A 17983-nucleotide genomic window follows, 5' to 3' on the forward strand; every position below is an offset into this window, starting at 1 on the left:
CTGCACTACCTCAAGATGAACGGCTTTCCCAACAACTACTGGGGCTGGGGTGGAGAGGATGACGATATTGGAGTCAGGTGAGAATAATTCAGGCCAGATGGGAGGTTCCCCTGTGATTTTACTGCATCCGTAGCCAGTCAGACATTTACGTTCTCAGTTTTCAAGTTCTGCTTAATGTCTGCACTCTGATTCATCTGATCTACGCCAAATATTAAACACTAACCAAAAAAGCTTTACCCCAAGACTAATGTTTTGGTTCATGTCCCCTTGAATCACATAAGGCGATGTGTGTGACTTAGTTGGACTTTGTAAAATACTGACATTTGTTTCTCGTCTCTCAGAGTGTCTCTGGGGGGGATGTATATCACTCGTCCATCCCTGAAGGTCGGCCGTTACAAGATGATTAAACATAAGTTGGACAAAGGCAATGATGTGAACCCAAAAAGGTGTGGTGAAAAAAGTTGATGCATTTGGTTTCATGTGGAAAGTTTGAAGCAGCAGATTTGAATTTAGTTTGCACGCAGACTAAAAAAATCTAAAATGTGTTGAGGTTAAGGGGACAAACTCTGCAATGCTTGATCATAAGCAGAAACAGCAGAATAAATACTATTTGCTATGTTATTGTTTTTACCGTACAAGTAAAATGCAAAGATACGCAGCCTTTATTATTCACACAGCTCTGTCTTTGCTCTCCATTTAAAGGTTCAACATGCTGGCCAAGACACGCCAGACCTGGAAGTTGGATGGGATGAACACAGCTGAATATGAGACAATCTCACGGCAATACATGCCCCTCTACACCAACATCACTGTCAACATTGGCACTGAGGCCGGCCTTCATCCACCTCCACCAACACCACATGCCAAAGCTGCAGTCAAAGCACCTGCCGAAGTCCCAGCAAAAGGCTCAGCCAAACCCCCTGCCAAACTCAAAGAGGGCCACTCAGAGAAAAAGTCTACCCTAAGAGACCGCTAATCATGTTTCACTCTGCCATAACTTCAATGGGTTAATCCCATTAGTAAATGCTGTAGGATGGTGGTTTTCCTCCTCAATCGCCTGGAGTTTTCTGCCCATTTTAAGCTTTTTCAGCAGTTTGTGGAGGAATTAGTTTGTGCAGAGTCAACATCTTACTGCCTGCGGACAGTGGGGCACTCATTTGGGTGAGGAAAACGCCCGATTTATTGAAAATTAAAACAATTGACCTGGATTTCTCAACTGTGAGGTGATGGCTCTCCACCTACCGGTTACATCACCGATTCTTCTTCTTCCAAGGGAGCCACAGTGAAGAGTGAAGGGTAAAAGTTGGACTCTATGAGTTTATATATCTACAGCGCTGTGGTCGCTGGTTAAACCTTGTGATGCCTTAGAAGCTTGTTCTTTTTTTTTTTCTTCTTTTCACTCATACCTTACACTATTTAGAATATTGAGTTTAATAGAGCAGTAGCTGCAATTTCCAGCAGTCGCACTCATTTTTTTTCTCCATCTCAGCGCCAATGAATACACGAGTGAAGGAGACGGCCCCCTGTTTCCAGTTGAGTGTGTGAAGCTGCTACAATGAGTACTGAATGAAAGAACTCGACAGATTTGTGTTATTACTCTTTCTACTATTATTGCTTCTGACATAACAGCGCAAATATCCGATCTGTCTGCAAATGTCTGGGGTCAGAGATGCTGATCTATATCCGTTCGCTACAGTATGTGTAGCAAAAGATACACTAAATTGTTCTAATGTTTTCAGTTATGGATGCTGTACACATAATTTATGTTCAGTGGAATTACCCGTGTGAATGAGCGTAAAGTGAAAACATTTTGGTTCTGTACACCAAGGCCAGAGTACAGTTCTTCTATGCGGCATTATTGCGTTCAGTTCAGCCTTTAAAGCTTCAGCATATCCAATATCTACTTTCAATACCAACTTTATTTTTTGTGTGTTTTTGCCTTTATCAAACAGAGCAGGTCTTGGTGACGGTTATCAGTCTTCTGCCTTCAGATGAACTTGAGATTCATATCAAAATGGAGTCTGTCTTGCTTAACATTTCTTCATATTTATATTGATTATGTGCAGTGTACTATATATCTCCTTATGTAAATGTGCCCCACGAGAGTGATGGCTTCCTCCCATAACGCTTTAAATGCAGTCAATCTTTATTATGTATCTTTTGCCCATCTCCTGTCCTTAATCTATACATATCGTTGAGAAATGAACTAGAAAAAGCATTTGCTCTGCACAAAAGTAAAAACAACTCACTTCTGCAACATCATGTCTAGAAGTAGAGATTAGTAAATGCTTTTTTCCAGCTCACGGTACTGTAGCCATGTATTTAACCATGTAGACAAACGGTAGCTTGAGCCCGAAGCACAACATAACAAATCTTTGTGATTGCTGTTGATGGGCAATAGAAGTTGTTTTGCTGTTATCACAAGAGAACATTTAGCATGTTGTTTTTTTTTTCTTCAGTTCAATTGAAGGATTATGTCTTTTGTTTGTGTTTTGAAAAATATTTTGTGACATCTTGATCTGATTTGATCATTTAAAAACCCACAAAATAATGTCTAAGTGCATCGTCAAGTTGACATATAGACTGTGTGAGGTTTCAACCCAACACCGGCAGTGTGTCATTTTGTGAAATTTGACCAAAATCTGAGATATGTTCCCTTTAGCAATGTTGTTATGCAATTTATAGACTCACCTATAAGAAAACGTGCGGTTTCTTTCTTTTTTCTTTCAATATGTTTATTTCAAAATGCATGAAACAATTTGTCACTTGGTGTAATCTTCAATATTGACCCAGTTTCTCCAGAATGTGACTCTGAAAGTCAGTTCTTTAACAAGTTATCATGCATAGACATCTGCCATTTCCTTTCCCTTGTGCCCATATACTGCATGCCGACTCTGCGCCCTCCTCTCCTCTTCACTTCTCTCCACTCTGACAGATTTGATTGTAAACACGAGAAAAAAGAAACGGTCCCTTCCTCCAGTGAGAGTGAGAGTGGCTGTACTGGCAGGTGAACAGGCTAAAACCAAAGACAACTGCATGGAAAGCTGTGATGATGGATAAAATATTGTGTGTGTGTACAGTATACTAATGTTATGATTTCGGTAACACGCATCTTTTAGTTCTGGGTTCAAAGAATCTCAAACCAACATATATTCAGATTTCCCAAAATTTACAAACCACAGATGAAGAAAACTTGAGGGAATGAGAATAGTTCACGATGATTGAGTGATTTCTTTTTCTTTTCTTTTTTTCAAACTCTGTACTGTAAACATTCTTTTTTATCTTTGTGTCATTGTGGTAATCGTCTGCTGAAATGGATGAGACGAGCTCTGAGAGTGGTTGCCTGTGATTTTCATAAATAGACGACTATATACTGTATTATCATTTTGATGTGAATACATATTCAACTCCTATGGCCTTAGCAACACACAATACTAGTATTTCAACACTTGGTCACAAATACGATAGCATCTTTATATCAAGGCTAAATGTGCATGGCAACGAACCCATTAGTGAGGGAATGTACTGAGCATAATGTGGAGATGATACATGTCAGTGCTTATGTAGAAAATATGAAGCATGCTGTGTCGTGAACTGGAAACTGTCTTATTGTGACTGTAATGCAAGTTTCCATCTGCTCTGTTGTCACTAAATCCCAAGAGTAGAGCATTTTCTTAACAAAATGGTACAAAGGAAGCTTATATTCCCAAAGTCACAGCGTACAGTCTCCATCATTTACTCTTAACACTTGACCTGATATTTTGGGTTTTTTATTTGAAGCTACTTAATGTTTGATTTGACTCAGTTCTGATGTAGATAAGCTCAGCTGCAATAGAAAGCAGCCTTCACAGGGTAGTACTGCAGCAACCGAGTGCAATGTGACTTTGTGGGTTATTTCTGCTCTCTTTATGAGTTCTGCACAGTCCAGAGTGGCCTTAAATTCATTAATAAACTGATTATTCAAATGATTTTGTTGTTCTGTCTCTTAAAACAAAGTTGAGCATGGGTCAGAAGCAAATCTGCATCCCAATACATACAGTACATGTCAAGTGCAAGCAAATACAAATGTGTGTGTGTATGTGTGTGTATATATATATATATTTCTAGTTGCATTTCTAAAATTTTCAAAATGTCGGAGATCTTGGAACATTAACGGACCATCTAATCTATCTATAAATGGCAGGAACGTCTGTGTGTTATGCGTATATCTCTCGAACCGTTAGTCCGATGGATTTCAAACTTGACAGGTGTCTTGCTACAGGCATGAGTACGTGCCTGTAGCACTTACTCATTGTTTGGATAAGAAATGCCAAATATATTGTCGGTAAAAGAAGCACACCGCTCTAACCGCTCTAGCCGCTGGCCACTCCCCCTCTCACACAGAGAGGGTCGAAGAAAGCAGCGGAGCTTTGGCAGCTAAAATGTAAAATACATCTCAGACCCACAAAAATGTGCAAAGTAGCACTACTTTGGACTGTCTTTGACTTTGAATAAACAAACGACAACTCCCGAATGGACGTTTCAGAATCCCACACGTGCATAGCACAAGCAGCTACAGACAAGAACTGGCAGACAGAGCATGATGCCACTTATAGGTGGCTACCTATCTAATAAAGCGAGACCTATTTGTATGTATGCCTGTCCGTGTTTGGGGGGAAGGTAACCTGCACATCACACGCAGACGCCACGTGCAGAACGCTTTACAACAGCGGGGGGGGGGGGGGTGTTACAGCCTTTGACTCTTTTCCTGCATTTATTATGTTTTTTTTAACTTTTTTTGTTGTTGTTTATGCTCGTTTGAGTCCATGACGCTAATGTCTGATTACTCCACATTGTCATTGTAATATTTTGTGATTACATTCTGAATCTGCCCCGTTCTCTGTCAGGTATATACAGTAGTATGTAGGCCTACAATGTCTTTCTCTGATGTAGACGTAGCCTACATTGTAAGTCAGTAGTAGGCTATAGGCTACAGTGGAGTTAGTGGTTTGGGGTCCTTCTGTAAGTAATTTTGGGGTACAATTTAGTTTTGAAGAATTCTACAAGCAGCAATACCACAGGCCAAGCAATCGCCCGTTCCAAACAGGCACATATTCGGGCTCTGTACTGGTATCTTTTAATGTAAGGACTTGCTTTCTACTCATCCACTTATTAAAAGCAATTTAGCGCCCAGCCACAAGAGGGCCATCATGATATAATATATTGGAGTTTCTATGTGCTGTTTACTGTCAAGTTTTTTTTTTTAAATAATGGACCCAAATTTAATTTATTTCAAAGGGATTTTGATGTGTTAATTTTGAACAAGCCATGCCATTGCCAGACACACTATATGTTGTCAAAATGTATTGTCTCATGACATAACATACTGTTAGTTCAAAGCACCAGTTTGCCTTAGTACACACTCACAGTATGAGGGGTGGAAGTAACAAAAATGAATTGATAAAAATGCATGTGAATTGAAAAAATAGATCAAGTGATTTGATTGATTTAAAACTGATTTGATTGAAATAGCCGTGATATGATCAAAACAGAGCCATGTTTCATAATTTTCTCTGACTTTAATTCATCATTCACAACAACAAAACAAATTGCCATTATGATTTAAGGAAAGTGGCCTCAAAGGTGGAAATAACAAAAAATAACAGTTGATTATCAAGGCAGCAATGTTTCAAATCAAATGTATTTCAAGTGTATCATGTTTTGTTACTTCCACTCATGGGGCCTTTTTCCTTCAATGATAAATGGCAAGTTTGTGTTGTGAATGATGAATTAAAGATATTGAAAATTATGAAACCCTGTTTTCATTATATCGTGACTGTTTCAATCAAATCATCTTTAAATTAATGAAACCACTCCATAATTTATCTCAATTTTTTTTAAATTCACATGCATTTTTATCTCCTCCATTTAAAAAAAAAAATCTGGTGCAAAATGAACCTAGGGGTTAATAACCGAAGCATTGAGAACTGTATACTAAACTGTGTACAGACAGTTTATTAAAAAGATTAGAAAGACCATACCGTTCACGTATACATGTGGGTGCCATCTTGGGAAAACAGTCATGACCAGTCGAACCACGAACGCCGTGCAACCAGTAACCAGTAACATAGCTCAAACACGGCATTTGCGTTCGACTGGTCGTGACTGTTTTCCCAAGATGGCGCCTGCCCTTTATAAACTATATTTTTAATAAACTGTCTGTACACTTACAAAGTTCTCAATGCTTCGGTTTACATGTAGGGACCCGCATTATGCTACCATGGAAATGTGGTGCTATTTTGAGCCTTGTTAGTGGTAAAGAATGAACGATTTCTTTTTACTTTACCCGTCCCCCGACGACTAGCGTTATAAGCTAATTAGCGGTTTGCGCTAAAACTGGTCACATTTAATTAGCATGAAAACATATCCCAGAGAACGGTTGACTCGGTACACGTGTTATTAACAACCATGGTTCATTTTGCACTGGATTTGTCCTTTAAGTGTTTTGTTGCCATTGGTAGCATCGGCACCCTTCTGTGTTCATAAATAAATCAAGCAAAGCAATGATCGGTACAACTGTTAAAAGTGAAAACAATTATTTCGCTCTTTTACATTTGTCTCTAATACCTGCCACTTTTCTTTGTTACCTAAAGGCTGTTTTTGAATTGTTTAGACAAATACTTTGACATCTTATTTTGAAAGCAGAGTCACCCGGGTAACTGCTATTTGTGTTTTTCAAGACACTGTATTCTGTAAATTCAGGCGAAGAAAGGTGATGTGGAATTACAGAGAAAAGCCATCTTGTCCATCTTACCTTACCCACGTAGAGTTCTGCAGAAATACCAGTAAACACCCCAAACAGAGGCTTTTTACTCTTCTGAGGAAACCACACATCCCACTTCGTCTCAATTTGTGGCTTAGATAGAGTGAAGGATTACCAACTCTAGATCCACACATAAGCCCCTGACTGAGAAAATGAAGCTTACCTTAATGTGGAAAGTTCTCAAAGCCTCAAATCACTTCTAACATTTGAGAGCGAATGGTGTTGAACTTGTGACAAAGACAGACTGTAGATCTCAGATTAAACAAAAGCAAAAAAATACAGATTTAAAATTTGACACTGTGAGCACACTCAGTAGAGTTCAGTGCGGTCAGCAGTGTTGATGTTTCAAGGCACCGTGTGCAGATTACTAGATGGTGGTGGAGTCAGATGCAGTTCATTAGTGTGTTAAACAAAAACAAACTGACGCACTGTGAAACAAACTTGTGGTTTTTGTAAGGGAAGAATAAAAAACAGTACCTCTGGCTTAAACCAGTAGTTGATTAATCGGTTGATTAAATCATTCCGCAACTCTCTTGAAAATCAAATCATGGTTTAAGTAATTTTTTTTAGCATAAATGATGGTTCCAGCATTTCCATGCCTCAAATACCTTTGGTTTTATACTGTTGGTAAAACAAAAGAAGACAAGTGAAGACATCACCTTTTGAGACTGGCATACTTTTTTAAAACAGTTTTCTAATGTTTTATGGACAAAACAATTAATTGAGAAAATAATCAGCAGATTAATCAATGATGAAAATAGTTGGTAACTGACAATACAGATGTAACTGTTATTAGTTTTTTCTTGGTGATATAACCCTGACAGGAGCCCAAAAACTTTTTTTTTGTCTAAGTTTATTATTAGATTTGACTGCCTCACCTTTGACTACGGTGGCTCTGATCAAAGCATGCTGTTTGGTAATAGAACTAATACACAGGACCAGTGTGTATGACTTAGGGGGATCTATTGGCAGAAAAAGTGTACATCATATTCATAATTTCCATTATGTGTAATCACCTGAAACTAAGAATTGTTGTGTTTTTGCTTAGAGTGAGCATTTCATCTACATAGGAGCATGCCATGTTGCACCGCCATGTTTCTACAGTAACGCAAAATGGACAAAACAAACACAGGCTCGTTTTAAAATTTCCCGAAGGCCACCGTAGGTTCTTCTATGCGTTTGGGAAGGGAGGGGTGAGGGGAGGGGAGGGGTATTCAGTTGGTTACAATCTGCAACCTCACCTGCTAGCTGCCACTACATCCTACACACTTAAAAAAAACATTAAAAATGTGTTATTTCAATAATGTAGATTTATTTAAAAATACATACACAGACTGATGGATACACAGTTGCTGATAGAGATCAGTATTTTTGGAAAATACCTAAATCAAGGAAGGATGACCTGTACAAAATCTCAAGTGAGTCAGACTTGTACCTACCTATAGATGATAGACTTTCAAATTTTGTTGGGTTGCTTGGAGTTGATTTGTGCACATGCTGTCTACATTTGGTTGCAACAAGAGTTTTAACTGTTAAATAAAAAACTGACTGTTATGAACTAAGTTTGGGGAAGATCGGATGAAATTTGTCATTTTGCCACAAAATCAAAATGATGAAAATCTGTTTACAAATCTGAACCAAAGAATTCAGGACAAACGTATTTTGCTTCCACACCTCACAGTTCAGGAGTTAAGGACTAAAGTCTAAAGTAGCCCACTTTCTAAATTACAGTCCAGCTTTGGTTCGATCACTGAAAACTGTCTTTGCCCATGACCCAACCTTCCACCAAGTTTAACTGAAATTTTTTAGTTATCCAGTTAACTAACAAACAAGACTGAAAATCTTCCAGTAATTGAGGCATTTAGCAATAACACCATATTGTCATTGTTCAGTCAATGGGGGTTGAAATGTGGTCATCAGTCTGAGACTTTCTTGACCCATAAAAGAAGCATGTAACTCATAAGTTCATCCATAGAAGTCACTAATATTGGAGCTAATGAAAACCAGTAAACCAGAATTATATTAAGTAACGTTTATTTATGAAGCACTTTTCACAGATAAATCACAGAGTGCTTTACTGGGGCATAAAAACAACAGCCTACAAACATACATAATAAAAACACAATACACAATTAAAATTACATATTACACAAAGTGCAGACATTTCAACCAAACACCCATCCAAATAGGTAGCCATAGGTCTTTATCTGATTTTTAAAAGAATCCACAGAAAGAGCAGAGCGTTAGGGTGGTGGCAGAGAAGTCCAAATCTTAAGTGCTACGGAATCAAAAGATCGATCACCATGGGCCCTAACCCGGGTGCGTGGGACAGACATTTAACTTAACATAGTAGACCAAGAGAGTACTTCAGCCACATATGCACCTGCCTGACCGTGTAATGGCCTACTGTATAAGAGTGAGAGTTTTATACTGAACCCTGTATGCAACAGGGAGCCAGTGAAGAGACTTAAGAACAGGGCTAATGTGAGACCGTCTATTTGACCTAGTGAGTAGCCTTGTAACAGCATTCTGGATTTAGCCCACTGAAGGCGATCAAGAGCAGACATACCCTACTAAATGAGAAGAAAAATTCATTACAGTCAATGCGAGATAAGATGAAAGCATGTATAAGCAGATTTCAGTTTGCTTATATTTCTTAAGTGGAAAAAACAAGATCTGTTCAGCTGCTTTACGTCTGTGTCAAACAACGAAGATTGATCAAATATTACCCCTAAATTACACAGCTTGGAATGGACAGTAGAGGAATACATTGCATGATCATGGGGACAACCTTTTCTGGAGCAACAACCAGCCCCATTAGCATTAAGTTGTATTATACTTTGCTTGTTGTATGCTACTGGGCTGGCCCATCTTGTCTGATTCTGATTTTAGTTTCTGCTTTTGTTTATAACCATCAACTATAGTGTGTTCTTCTTTTCATTACTTGCTCAGATTTTCTGATTATTAAAACAGATCAAGCTAATCTAATGAAACACGGTGTATTAAATATGAGCATAAAGCATCCCAAAGAAACAAAATCTATCTCTGCAATTGAGATTTCAAAATGTATTATATACATAAACATGCATGTAATGTATGACCCATGTTCACAGTCATATGCATTCAGATGCTGAAAGACATTCACAGATGGCTGTTCGTGCCTGCAGATATTTCTTTCTTGGCAATTAAATGAGCTATCAATCAACATGGCTGAAAAAAACATGTTACAGCACAACCAAAGCATTCAAGATGTCCTCTTATTACCACTTCAAACTCCCATAGGCATACTGTATTTCTAAGTTTGTAACAGGTTTCAAATCCATTTTATGTGTGCGTAAAAACAGGTGCCCACTGTAAATTATCTCAGTTGACTCTTTAGCTCAGTGAAATGTGTTTTACATGCTCTTTTAAGAAGATACCAAAAGTTAGGTGACCCTGAACTAACCATTTAACCAGCACATGCAATCCTTTTTAAGGAGATAAAGTCCTCAAACTCTTATTCTTACTTGCTATTAAACTTGATGTCATTGAACTCGACTATCTTCCCATCACGAGTCACCACCTCCTTCTGCTCCCATGTTTCAACCTCCCCATTTTTCTCCTCAAAGTGCCGAATCACCACCCTCCCTGTTGTGGGCAGGTTGCAGGGCAGATCCTTGGCAGCCTCTTGGTACAACTTCATCTTCATGAAGTCTTGCGTGAGCTCGGTTCTGCCTGCTGGGACCAGAGCCTGGTGTTTGTTTATGTCCTCTGTCCTCTGAGGCGAAGGAGAGACGTGCATTACAGCTTGTGGATTCAAAGCTTTGAAGTCTGGTTTGGGTGAACGCTCCCATTTCAGCGGCGATGGAGCCTTTTTTATTGGCAATGGGTCCCTGTCAAACGGCGATGGAGCCTTTTTTATTGGCAATGGGTCCCTGTCAAACGGCGATGGAGCCTTTTTTATTGGCAAGGGGTCCCTGTCAAACGGCGATGGAGCCTTTTTTATTGGCAATGGGTCCCTGTCAAACGGCAATGGAGCCTTTTTCATTGGCAATGGGTCCCTGTCAAATGGCGATGGAGCCTTTTTTATTGGCAATGGGTCCCTGTCAAACGGCGATGGAGCCTTTTTTATTGGCAATGGGTCCCTGTTAAACGGGGACGGAGGCCTGTTCATTGGCGATGGATTTCTGTTCTCTGGAGATGGATCTCTATTCACAGGTGACGGAGAGAGGTTTCTGACTCTAATTTGAGGTGCAGGTGGCTTAAGGTGATCTTTTTGAACGGGTGCACTGGGGACGATGCCTGCACTTCCGGCCTTTCGTATCTCACTTATGACCCCACCCATGGAGGCCCTCAGAGTAGGGTCAGTCTCCACCATCCTACACACGGCATGGCAGTACGGCTGATCCAGCAGGGTCTCCTTGATCTTGGCGGGGCAGACAGTGGGCGTGTACAGGCGAACCCGAGCACAGAGCTCAGCGATGATCTTACCCATGGCCCACACATCTGAGCGCTGGTCCCTCTGCCCACGCTCCTGCAGCACCTCGGGGGCTGAGTAGGCCTCGTTCCCCATGTTAACAGCAGAGTTGAGACCATATCGGAAGAACTTGGCCAGTCCTAGGTCAATGATGACAGCTCTGTTTGTGTTATGTTCCACCTGGAAGACAAATTATGTTTAATTTGTTTGAATTTTTTTCTCACAAAATTACAAAACAATTTTAAAAGTGGCTCAAGGTACAACAAGGCGGTCTAAACTCTATTTTCCTTGTTTGTCTGCAGTAATCAGGTGCCAAAACAGACCTTCATGGCACAATGTAACTAGTTAATTAGTACATCCTTTTTGACGGCACAATGTAGTTCGTTATTCATAAGGAACTACTTTTTATACGAGTTGCCTTATGAGAGCTGGCAAGATATCAATTTTGCGAACAGAAGTGATTCTTAATTTTGTTAACCTCAGAGAGTAACCATCAGGTTAAAACTTGTCATATTTCTTGCTACAACCTTATTAACAACCTTGAGACAGAGAGGCAAGGTTTTCTTTATGAACCACTGTTTGTAGAGCTCTTTACCATAAATAAATATGTGTCTGTAACACTTTTGACACTTTTGACATGAAGCCCTGGTGCAGTATGCTGACTCACCATGATGTTTTCAGGCTTGAGGTCTTGATGGACAACATCTTTGGAGTGGAGGTGAAGCAGCCCTTCACACATGCCGATGATGATAGTGCCCTTAATAGACGGAGTCAGCTGTAGAGATGAAAATTTTAGATCAAGTTTAACTGGACTGGCATAGTATTACAGACATTATATTCCAACTTCCTCATGTTGAGTTGTACGCCCTTTTCCTTCAGGCCTGAATGAAACTGCTTTGCCAAGTAAACAAGGTGTGATGTGAACTACAAACTCACATTTCGATTTTTCGACATTTCAGTCCTAAAATTCAACCAATGCACACTACAAGAACAGGACATGTCCCAAATGCCTATAGTGACCTGCCATACTTTATTCAAACCATGCAGAAATTGGAACCATGTAATGTTGTCCTGGCTTTACACAGTTTCATAAAAATAAAATGTGGTTTCACTATTTTTTGTATTCCAGGCACTACTATCCTGATGTGCTATATTTAATTTCACCTTGAATCATGTGCCTTTTGTCATGACAACTTTACCTGTATTTTAGACTTTGATGTTTTGAAGATGGTGGTCTCTAAGTCCTCGCCGAAGATAAACTCTAGAGGAATAATCCATTTTCCGTCTCGGAGATTTATGTTGCCCAGAAGCTTCACTATGTTGGGATGATTTGCCTTGCTGCAGACAAGCCGTAACAAGTCAGGGAAAAAAAGAGATATTGAGAAATTAATCAGCATAAATTAAACAAAAACAAAGTATTTTTTTTGGCTGAAAGATTGGAAACCATCTTTTCCTAAAATTGACATTACCATTGAAAACCATGCAACTCCGATTTTGTTCAATTCCATGTTTTTACGTAATCTTATCACCACATAACTGAAATAATGGTGATTTTACACCTGTGTTTATTCTTCTGACATTTTGTTTTACCTTACAGCATTTTAAGAAATCTCCTCAGCCATTTAAAATCTGTAAACATTAACAAAACCACTTGTACTTACTTGTACACTTCACACTCCCTCTCCAGGTCCTTCTTACTGATGAGATTATGGGGGACCTTCTTTACAGCAGCCCAGGTATCGTTGTACTTCTCCTTGTACACCTTCCCAAAACAGCCCTGTGCGATAGTGCTGGTGGAGTACGCCATGAGGGCCACGTTGGGACAGCTGGAGAAACATGTTGAAGGTCAGAGTAAACAATGTACTTATAGGGGTAGACTAAACAGCAGAAAAACCTTATTTCCTGCACTAAATGCCAGTTTGGTGAAGACCATCATTTTGATTTATTGTGAGTGAATGTCAGAAATATTGATTCAGCATTTTCTATGCTGTTGTAAGATACGGTAAGATAAGAAGATAAGAAGATAAGATTGACTTGATGAATCCCTGGGGAAATTCCCTTGTTACAGCTGTTTGTCAATGCAGGATTGATGTAATTCGTAAATGTTCCTGTGAAGTTTGGGACTTTCCTCTCAGTCACTTAATTCTTAAGTGTGACTGTGGTGCAAGAGCAAGTTAGACAGGAGCTACGATTATGATTATGGTTACAAAGGGAACGAAACAGGTGACTCATGTTAAGCTAAATTCCAATCATCAGTGTGCATCAGCTATATTTTTTAGATTATTTAGAGCACTAACAGACTCAATCAAAACAGTCTCCAATGGTGTCAACTTTATGCTACTTTATACTCCAACTCTACTACATTATAGGGGTTCATATATATATATATATATATATATACGTATATACTTTTATTTGAGATTTATTTATTTGAGAGCTAGTTTCTTTGAAGATAAATGTTTAAATATAAGTGATGAGTAGCTAATAGAATATACATTGTTAAAGATTAAACTTTACTATATTACTATACTTATTACTATATATATATATATATACTATATTAAACTATACTAACGGTATAGTATGTAGAAAGAAGTTATAATTAGCTTCTTTGACAAGCTTAAATATTAAATGCCTCATACACGCAAATGCATCCGTGTTGATAATCTAATACTATGATATAACTGACAGGAGCCATTTGGACGCCTAATGAGTACTTTTGATACTTTGCGTATATGTTGCTGCTAATACTTCTGTACTTAAGTAAAACTTTAAATGCAGGACTTTTATTTGTTGTGGAGTATTTTTTAGTTCAAGGTATTGCGATTCTACTTAAGTGAAAGAAGACTGAATACTTACATCACAGTCTTGGTGAAATCATGAAATCAACATCAAACATTATGAGTCACCAATTTTCTAATTAAACACAGATCCACTGCGTTTGATTGTCAAGTGTTTCTACTTGCAGGCCTATCTCTAATCCAAGCTTCTTTTCATCATGAATTAACCTGCCAACAGTATGTATATGATATATCAAATAAGCATTCTCAGGAAGGGAGGGTCACCTCTGTTGAGTAAGACTGATCCTATGTTGCTTTCCAAAGAAATAAAAAAGTGTCACTGCCTGATATTCCTACTGAATTGTCATTTAGTTTCACTTTGACGTTGAATCAATATTTTTGTATCGCTAAACAAATTAGAGATACAGTGTGGGCAGTGGTTTAAAAAAAAGTGGTTTATCCTGAAGTCACCTACAAAAACACTAAAGATAAATAAATGATGCATACAGTAAATGAACCATAACTGAGCATGTTGTGTAAATTACAGTTCCCCTGCGCTGATTTAAACAGACATTGTTTATAATTTTGAGAAGCCTTTTTTATACAGTCCATGACTTTAATAGAAGAGTGGCCTCAAGTCGGCATTATGCAGCATGTTTTGTACATAATTTAAATTGTATAACAGGGAGATTAAAAAAAAGCTGACAAACTGGTAAGTACAGAAGAGAAAACAGTTTGTCTTTGCATTAGCTGAAGCACAAATTTGGCAGCACAAAAATACATGCCCTGTTATGTTTAAGGTCCAGCCAATAGCTTAAGAAGTCATCGTTCAGAAATTAATATTTGCAAAGGACAGACTGAGGGTGACTGAGACTGAGAAAAAAAGTACAATAACTAGTAAACACATGAAAGGCTCATCCGTAAGTAAGTATGCCTACATTCTGTTCAATAAAGGCATTTTTGCTACAACAACAGTAAAACTGAAAGTGCTATAAAAGGTTATTAATTAATACAAATGTTCAAAGTAGATTAATCTATAATGTCCTATGTTTTCCCACAGAAAAGTGCCTACCTTTTAGCTGTAGAGGGAAAGCAGCTGCGTCAGGTCGGAACATGACTTGTTGAGTCTCTTTATACCTGTGCCACGCCTTCTTGGCCTTCAGCAAAACAGACACGCCTAGGTGTTGCAGGTCAGGAATGAGGAACACAGCATGAACTAAAACGACAACAATTAACATATAGGGATGTGACTGCGTGGACGGTGTGGATGAGGATGATGCGGGGGCATCCCCACGCCGATGACCAGGAGCAAAATACAGGAGCAACATCTATAATACAATCAAATATAAATGAGTTGCGCTGATACCAGTGGTGGAAGAAGTATTCAGATCCTTTACTTAAGTAAAAGTACTAATGCAACACTGAAAAAAAACTCTGTTAAAAGTAAAAGTCCTTCAGTGAAAATGTTACTTATGTAAAAGTATGTAAGTATCATCAGGGAAATTTACTTAAAGTATTACAAGTAAAAGTACTCGAAGCAGAAAAATCCTCACAATTTAAAAACCGGAAATGATTATCACCGTTCTGTCAATCAACTAAGTTATTTATTATCCGGTTAATCATTTCAGCTGTACTTGTAGGCCTGTATATTGTTGCGTAGTTAAATTTTTAATGAAACATTGTATTTTATAAACTACATGTTTTGTTATTGCATTACATTACATTACATTTAGCTGACGCTTTTGTCCAAAAATGACTTACAATTGCTATATATGTCAGAGGTCGGACGCCTCAGAAGTAACTATGGGTTAAGTGTCTTGCTCAGGGACACATTGGTTGACGTATCGCAGTGGGAATCGAACCCAGGACTCTCACACCAAAGGCATGTGTCATAATTTGTAAAGTAAATAGTAACTAAAGCTGTCAGTACCTCATATTTGTACTTAAGTACAGTACTTGAGTCAATATACTTTGTTACATTCCACCACTGCCTGATACAGTGTTAAGTTAGACTGTATGTGAGAGCCATGGACGGATTAATTCAAAGAAAGGGTCCATGGGCACAGACCAGGCCTCACAAGAGCCTCACAACTTAATAATTTAAATTTAAGAGCTCTAAACCGGAAATATCGGGCTCGGCGAGTGGAGGTCTCTAGTGCGCCTGCTCTGTGGGCCGCACAGTGGGGAAGCAGTGTGGATCATGCAGGTCATTTTACACGTGGTTTTGGCTCCACGATGGCTTCATGCATCACTGAGCAACTTTCATAGAAATGACCAGGGCTCCACCTCGAACACTATATCCAGTTCTTATAATGGCACAGATTCTTAAAAAGCCCCCTTCTCCCATGATGAGCACTTACCTCTCATGTGTCGTTCATAGTCGTTTTGCACCAGGATGGTAATGACCGTCCATGTCTGGTTAATACTAAAATATCTTAACAAGAGACTGTCCTCCCAAGAAGAACGACAGCATCATTCGTTTCAGCAAATGCCTCCAAAACGACCTGTTTCTGTTGAAGTTACAAAGCCCTCTAGTGGCCGTAATAATTATGGTGAGCAAAGGAAGAAGTCAGCTGACATTGTTAACCATGTTAACGGTTTATTGGATGTATTGACATGAAATGTTTCACATTTAAACATTCCTGGTACCCAGATGATGAATCTTAGTGACTTTAATAATCCCTCTGAGTTTTCTTTCAGCTTTAGGATAAATTGTAATAACTTTAACCCTTAACTTTTTAATCTAGCACTATTGTCAGATACCAAGTATACTTTGTGCATTAAATGCCTGTATTAGAGAGACACAGAGAGATGGCAGGATAAGAGGGGAGCAAGAGATTGACATGCAACAAAGATCCATGGATAGAGGACGTTGTGGTTCATGGTCGGTGCTTTAACCCCTATGCCTGCTTTTGACTGTGCCCTATGACTTTTCAACAATAATTATTTATAGTCACTTCAAACATAGGCTCTTGGCCCCTGGGTCTGATTGGTCTGTGCAGTAATACGCCCATGTTCAGAGCAAAGAAATTGGTTTGTATTTATTCAGATTATTAGTTCCACACCCAGTTCCACTAAAACAAGCTGTATGCACAAACTGTGAATGCTACTGTGAGTACTAATACTGCGACCGGCAGCAATATTGCTCTCTTATCTTGTTTCCAGATATGACATTTCACCGAGGGGCGGTGAAGAGAATCTTGTTCAAAAGCTGCAGTTTCATCACATCAAAAAGCTGGACAGACAGTGAAAAGTACTTAAAGTACTTAAATACCATATTTGATATAAATTCCCCTCAAGTCTAGACAGTTCTTGTTATCCATAATCTTTTATTTTTTCTGACATTTTCACATATATGCTTGGCAATAATATTGTACAAGGTTGGTTTTATCATGTCATATCTAGTCTAGTTTTAGTTTCACTTATGTGATTAAATAAGCAATTGCACATTGGGATCTTAAAATAGTTTAAATGAATATACGTGTGAGGTTTTGTGCTTTTAAACAAAATGTAATCAAGATTGATCAAGGTTGAGTAAAGACTTGATGGCATCCCAAATATGAAAGCAAACTGTATTCGTAACGTAACAGTCTGTATTGTGCAACTGCTTGTTTAATCATTTATGAGACTTTTTGGGTTTAGGATTGCATTACAGTGACTTGGAATCAGCCCTTTTCATAACCTTTTCTTTTGACTTTTTTATTATTCATTTGTGTTTTTATTTGACCTCTGTATTTTTTAAATCTTAGTTTCGGCTCTGCATAATGACATGACCTTAGTAATTTTCCATGGTTGACTCTGCAGTTGTACAAGACCTATTAATAGAAGCAATTTCAGAGACAGTTTTGATGATTCAACGGTAGGCCTAAGTTCTGCTGACTGTGGTGACAATCTCCTGGTTATGAAAGAAGACATGCACATGCAGAGAAAACCACGAAACAAAAA

At 38.6% G+C, this 17983-nt stretch overlaps 2 protein-coding genes across 2 annotated transcripts in view; one reads left to right on the forward strand and one right to left on the reverse strand.

Annotated features, from left to right (window-relative positions):
* LOC144519298 (beta-1,4-galactosyltransferase 3) overlaps window positions 1-3968 on the forward strand; it is a 30349-nt gene extending 26381 nt beyond the window's left edge. The window contains exons 5-7 of the mRNA XM_078252320.1: window positions 1-77; window positions 342-446; window positions 703-3968. The exon at window positions 1-77 is cut by the window's left edge and continues 46 nt beyond it. Coding sequence (XP_078108446.1) covers window positions 1-77; window positions 342-446; window positions 703-976 — 456 coding nt within the window. The 3' untranslated portion in view covers window positions 977-3968. The remainder of the gene's footprint in view (window positions 78-341; window positions 447-702) is intronic.
* Window positions 3969-8819: 4851 nt separating this feature from the next.
* On the reverse strand, window positions 8820-15208 carry LOC144519300 (uncharacterized). The gene is made up of 5 exons (XM_078252321.1): window positions 15111-15208; window positions 12920-13084; window positions 12458-12596; window positions 11926-12033; window positions 8820-11438 (listed from the first exon to the last, which is right to left on the reverse strand). The coding sequence occupies exons 2-5, from the start codon at window positions 13063-13065 to the stop codon at window positions 10305-10307; spliced, it is 1527 nt and encodes a 508-aa protein (XP_078108447.1). The 5' UTR covers window positions 13066-13084; window positions 15111-15208; the 3' UTR covers window positions 8820-10304.
* Between the last annotated feature and the right edge of the window lie 2775 nt (window positions 15209-17983).

This window comes from Sander vitreus, chromosome 6 (genome assembly GCF_031162955.1).
Source record: "Sander vitreus isolate 19-12246 chromosome 6, sanVit1, whole genome shotgun sequence".
NCBI classification, from domain to species: domain Eukaryota; kingdom Metazoa; phylum Chordata; class Actinopteri; order Perciformes; family Percidae; genus Sander; species Sander vitreus.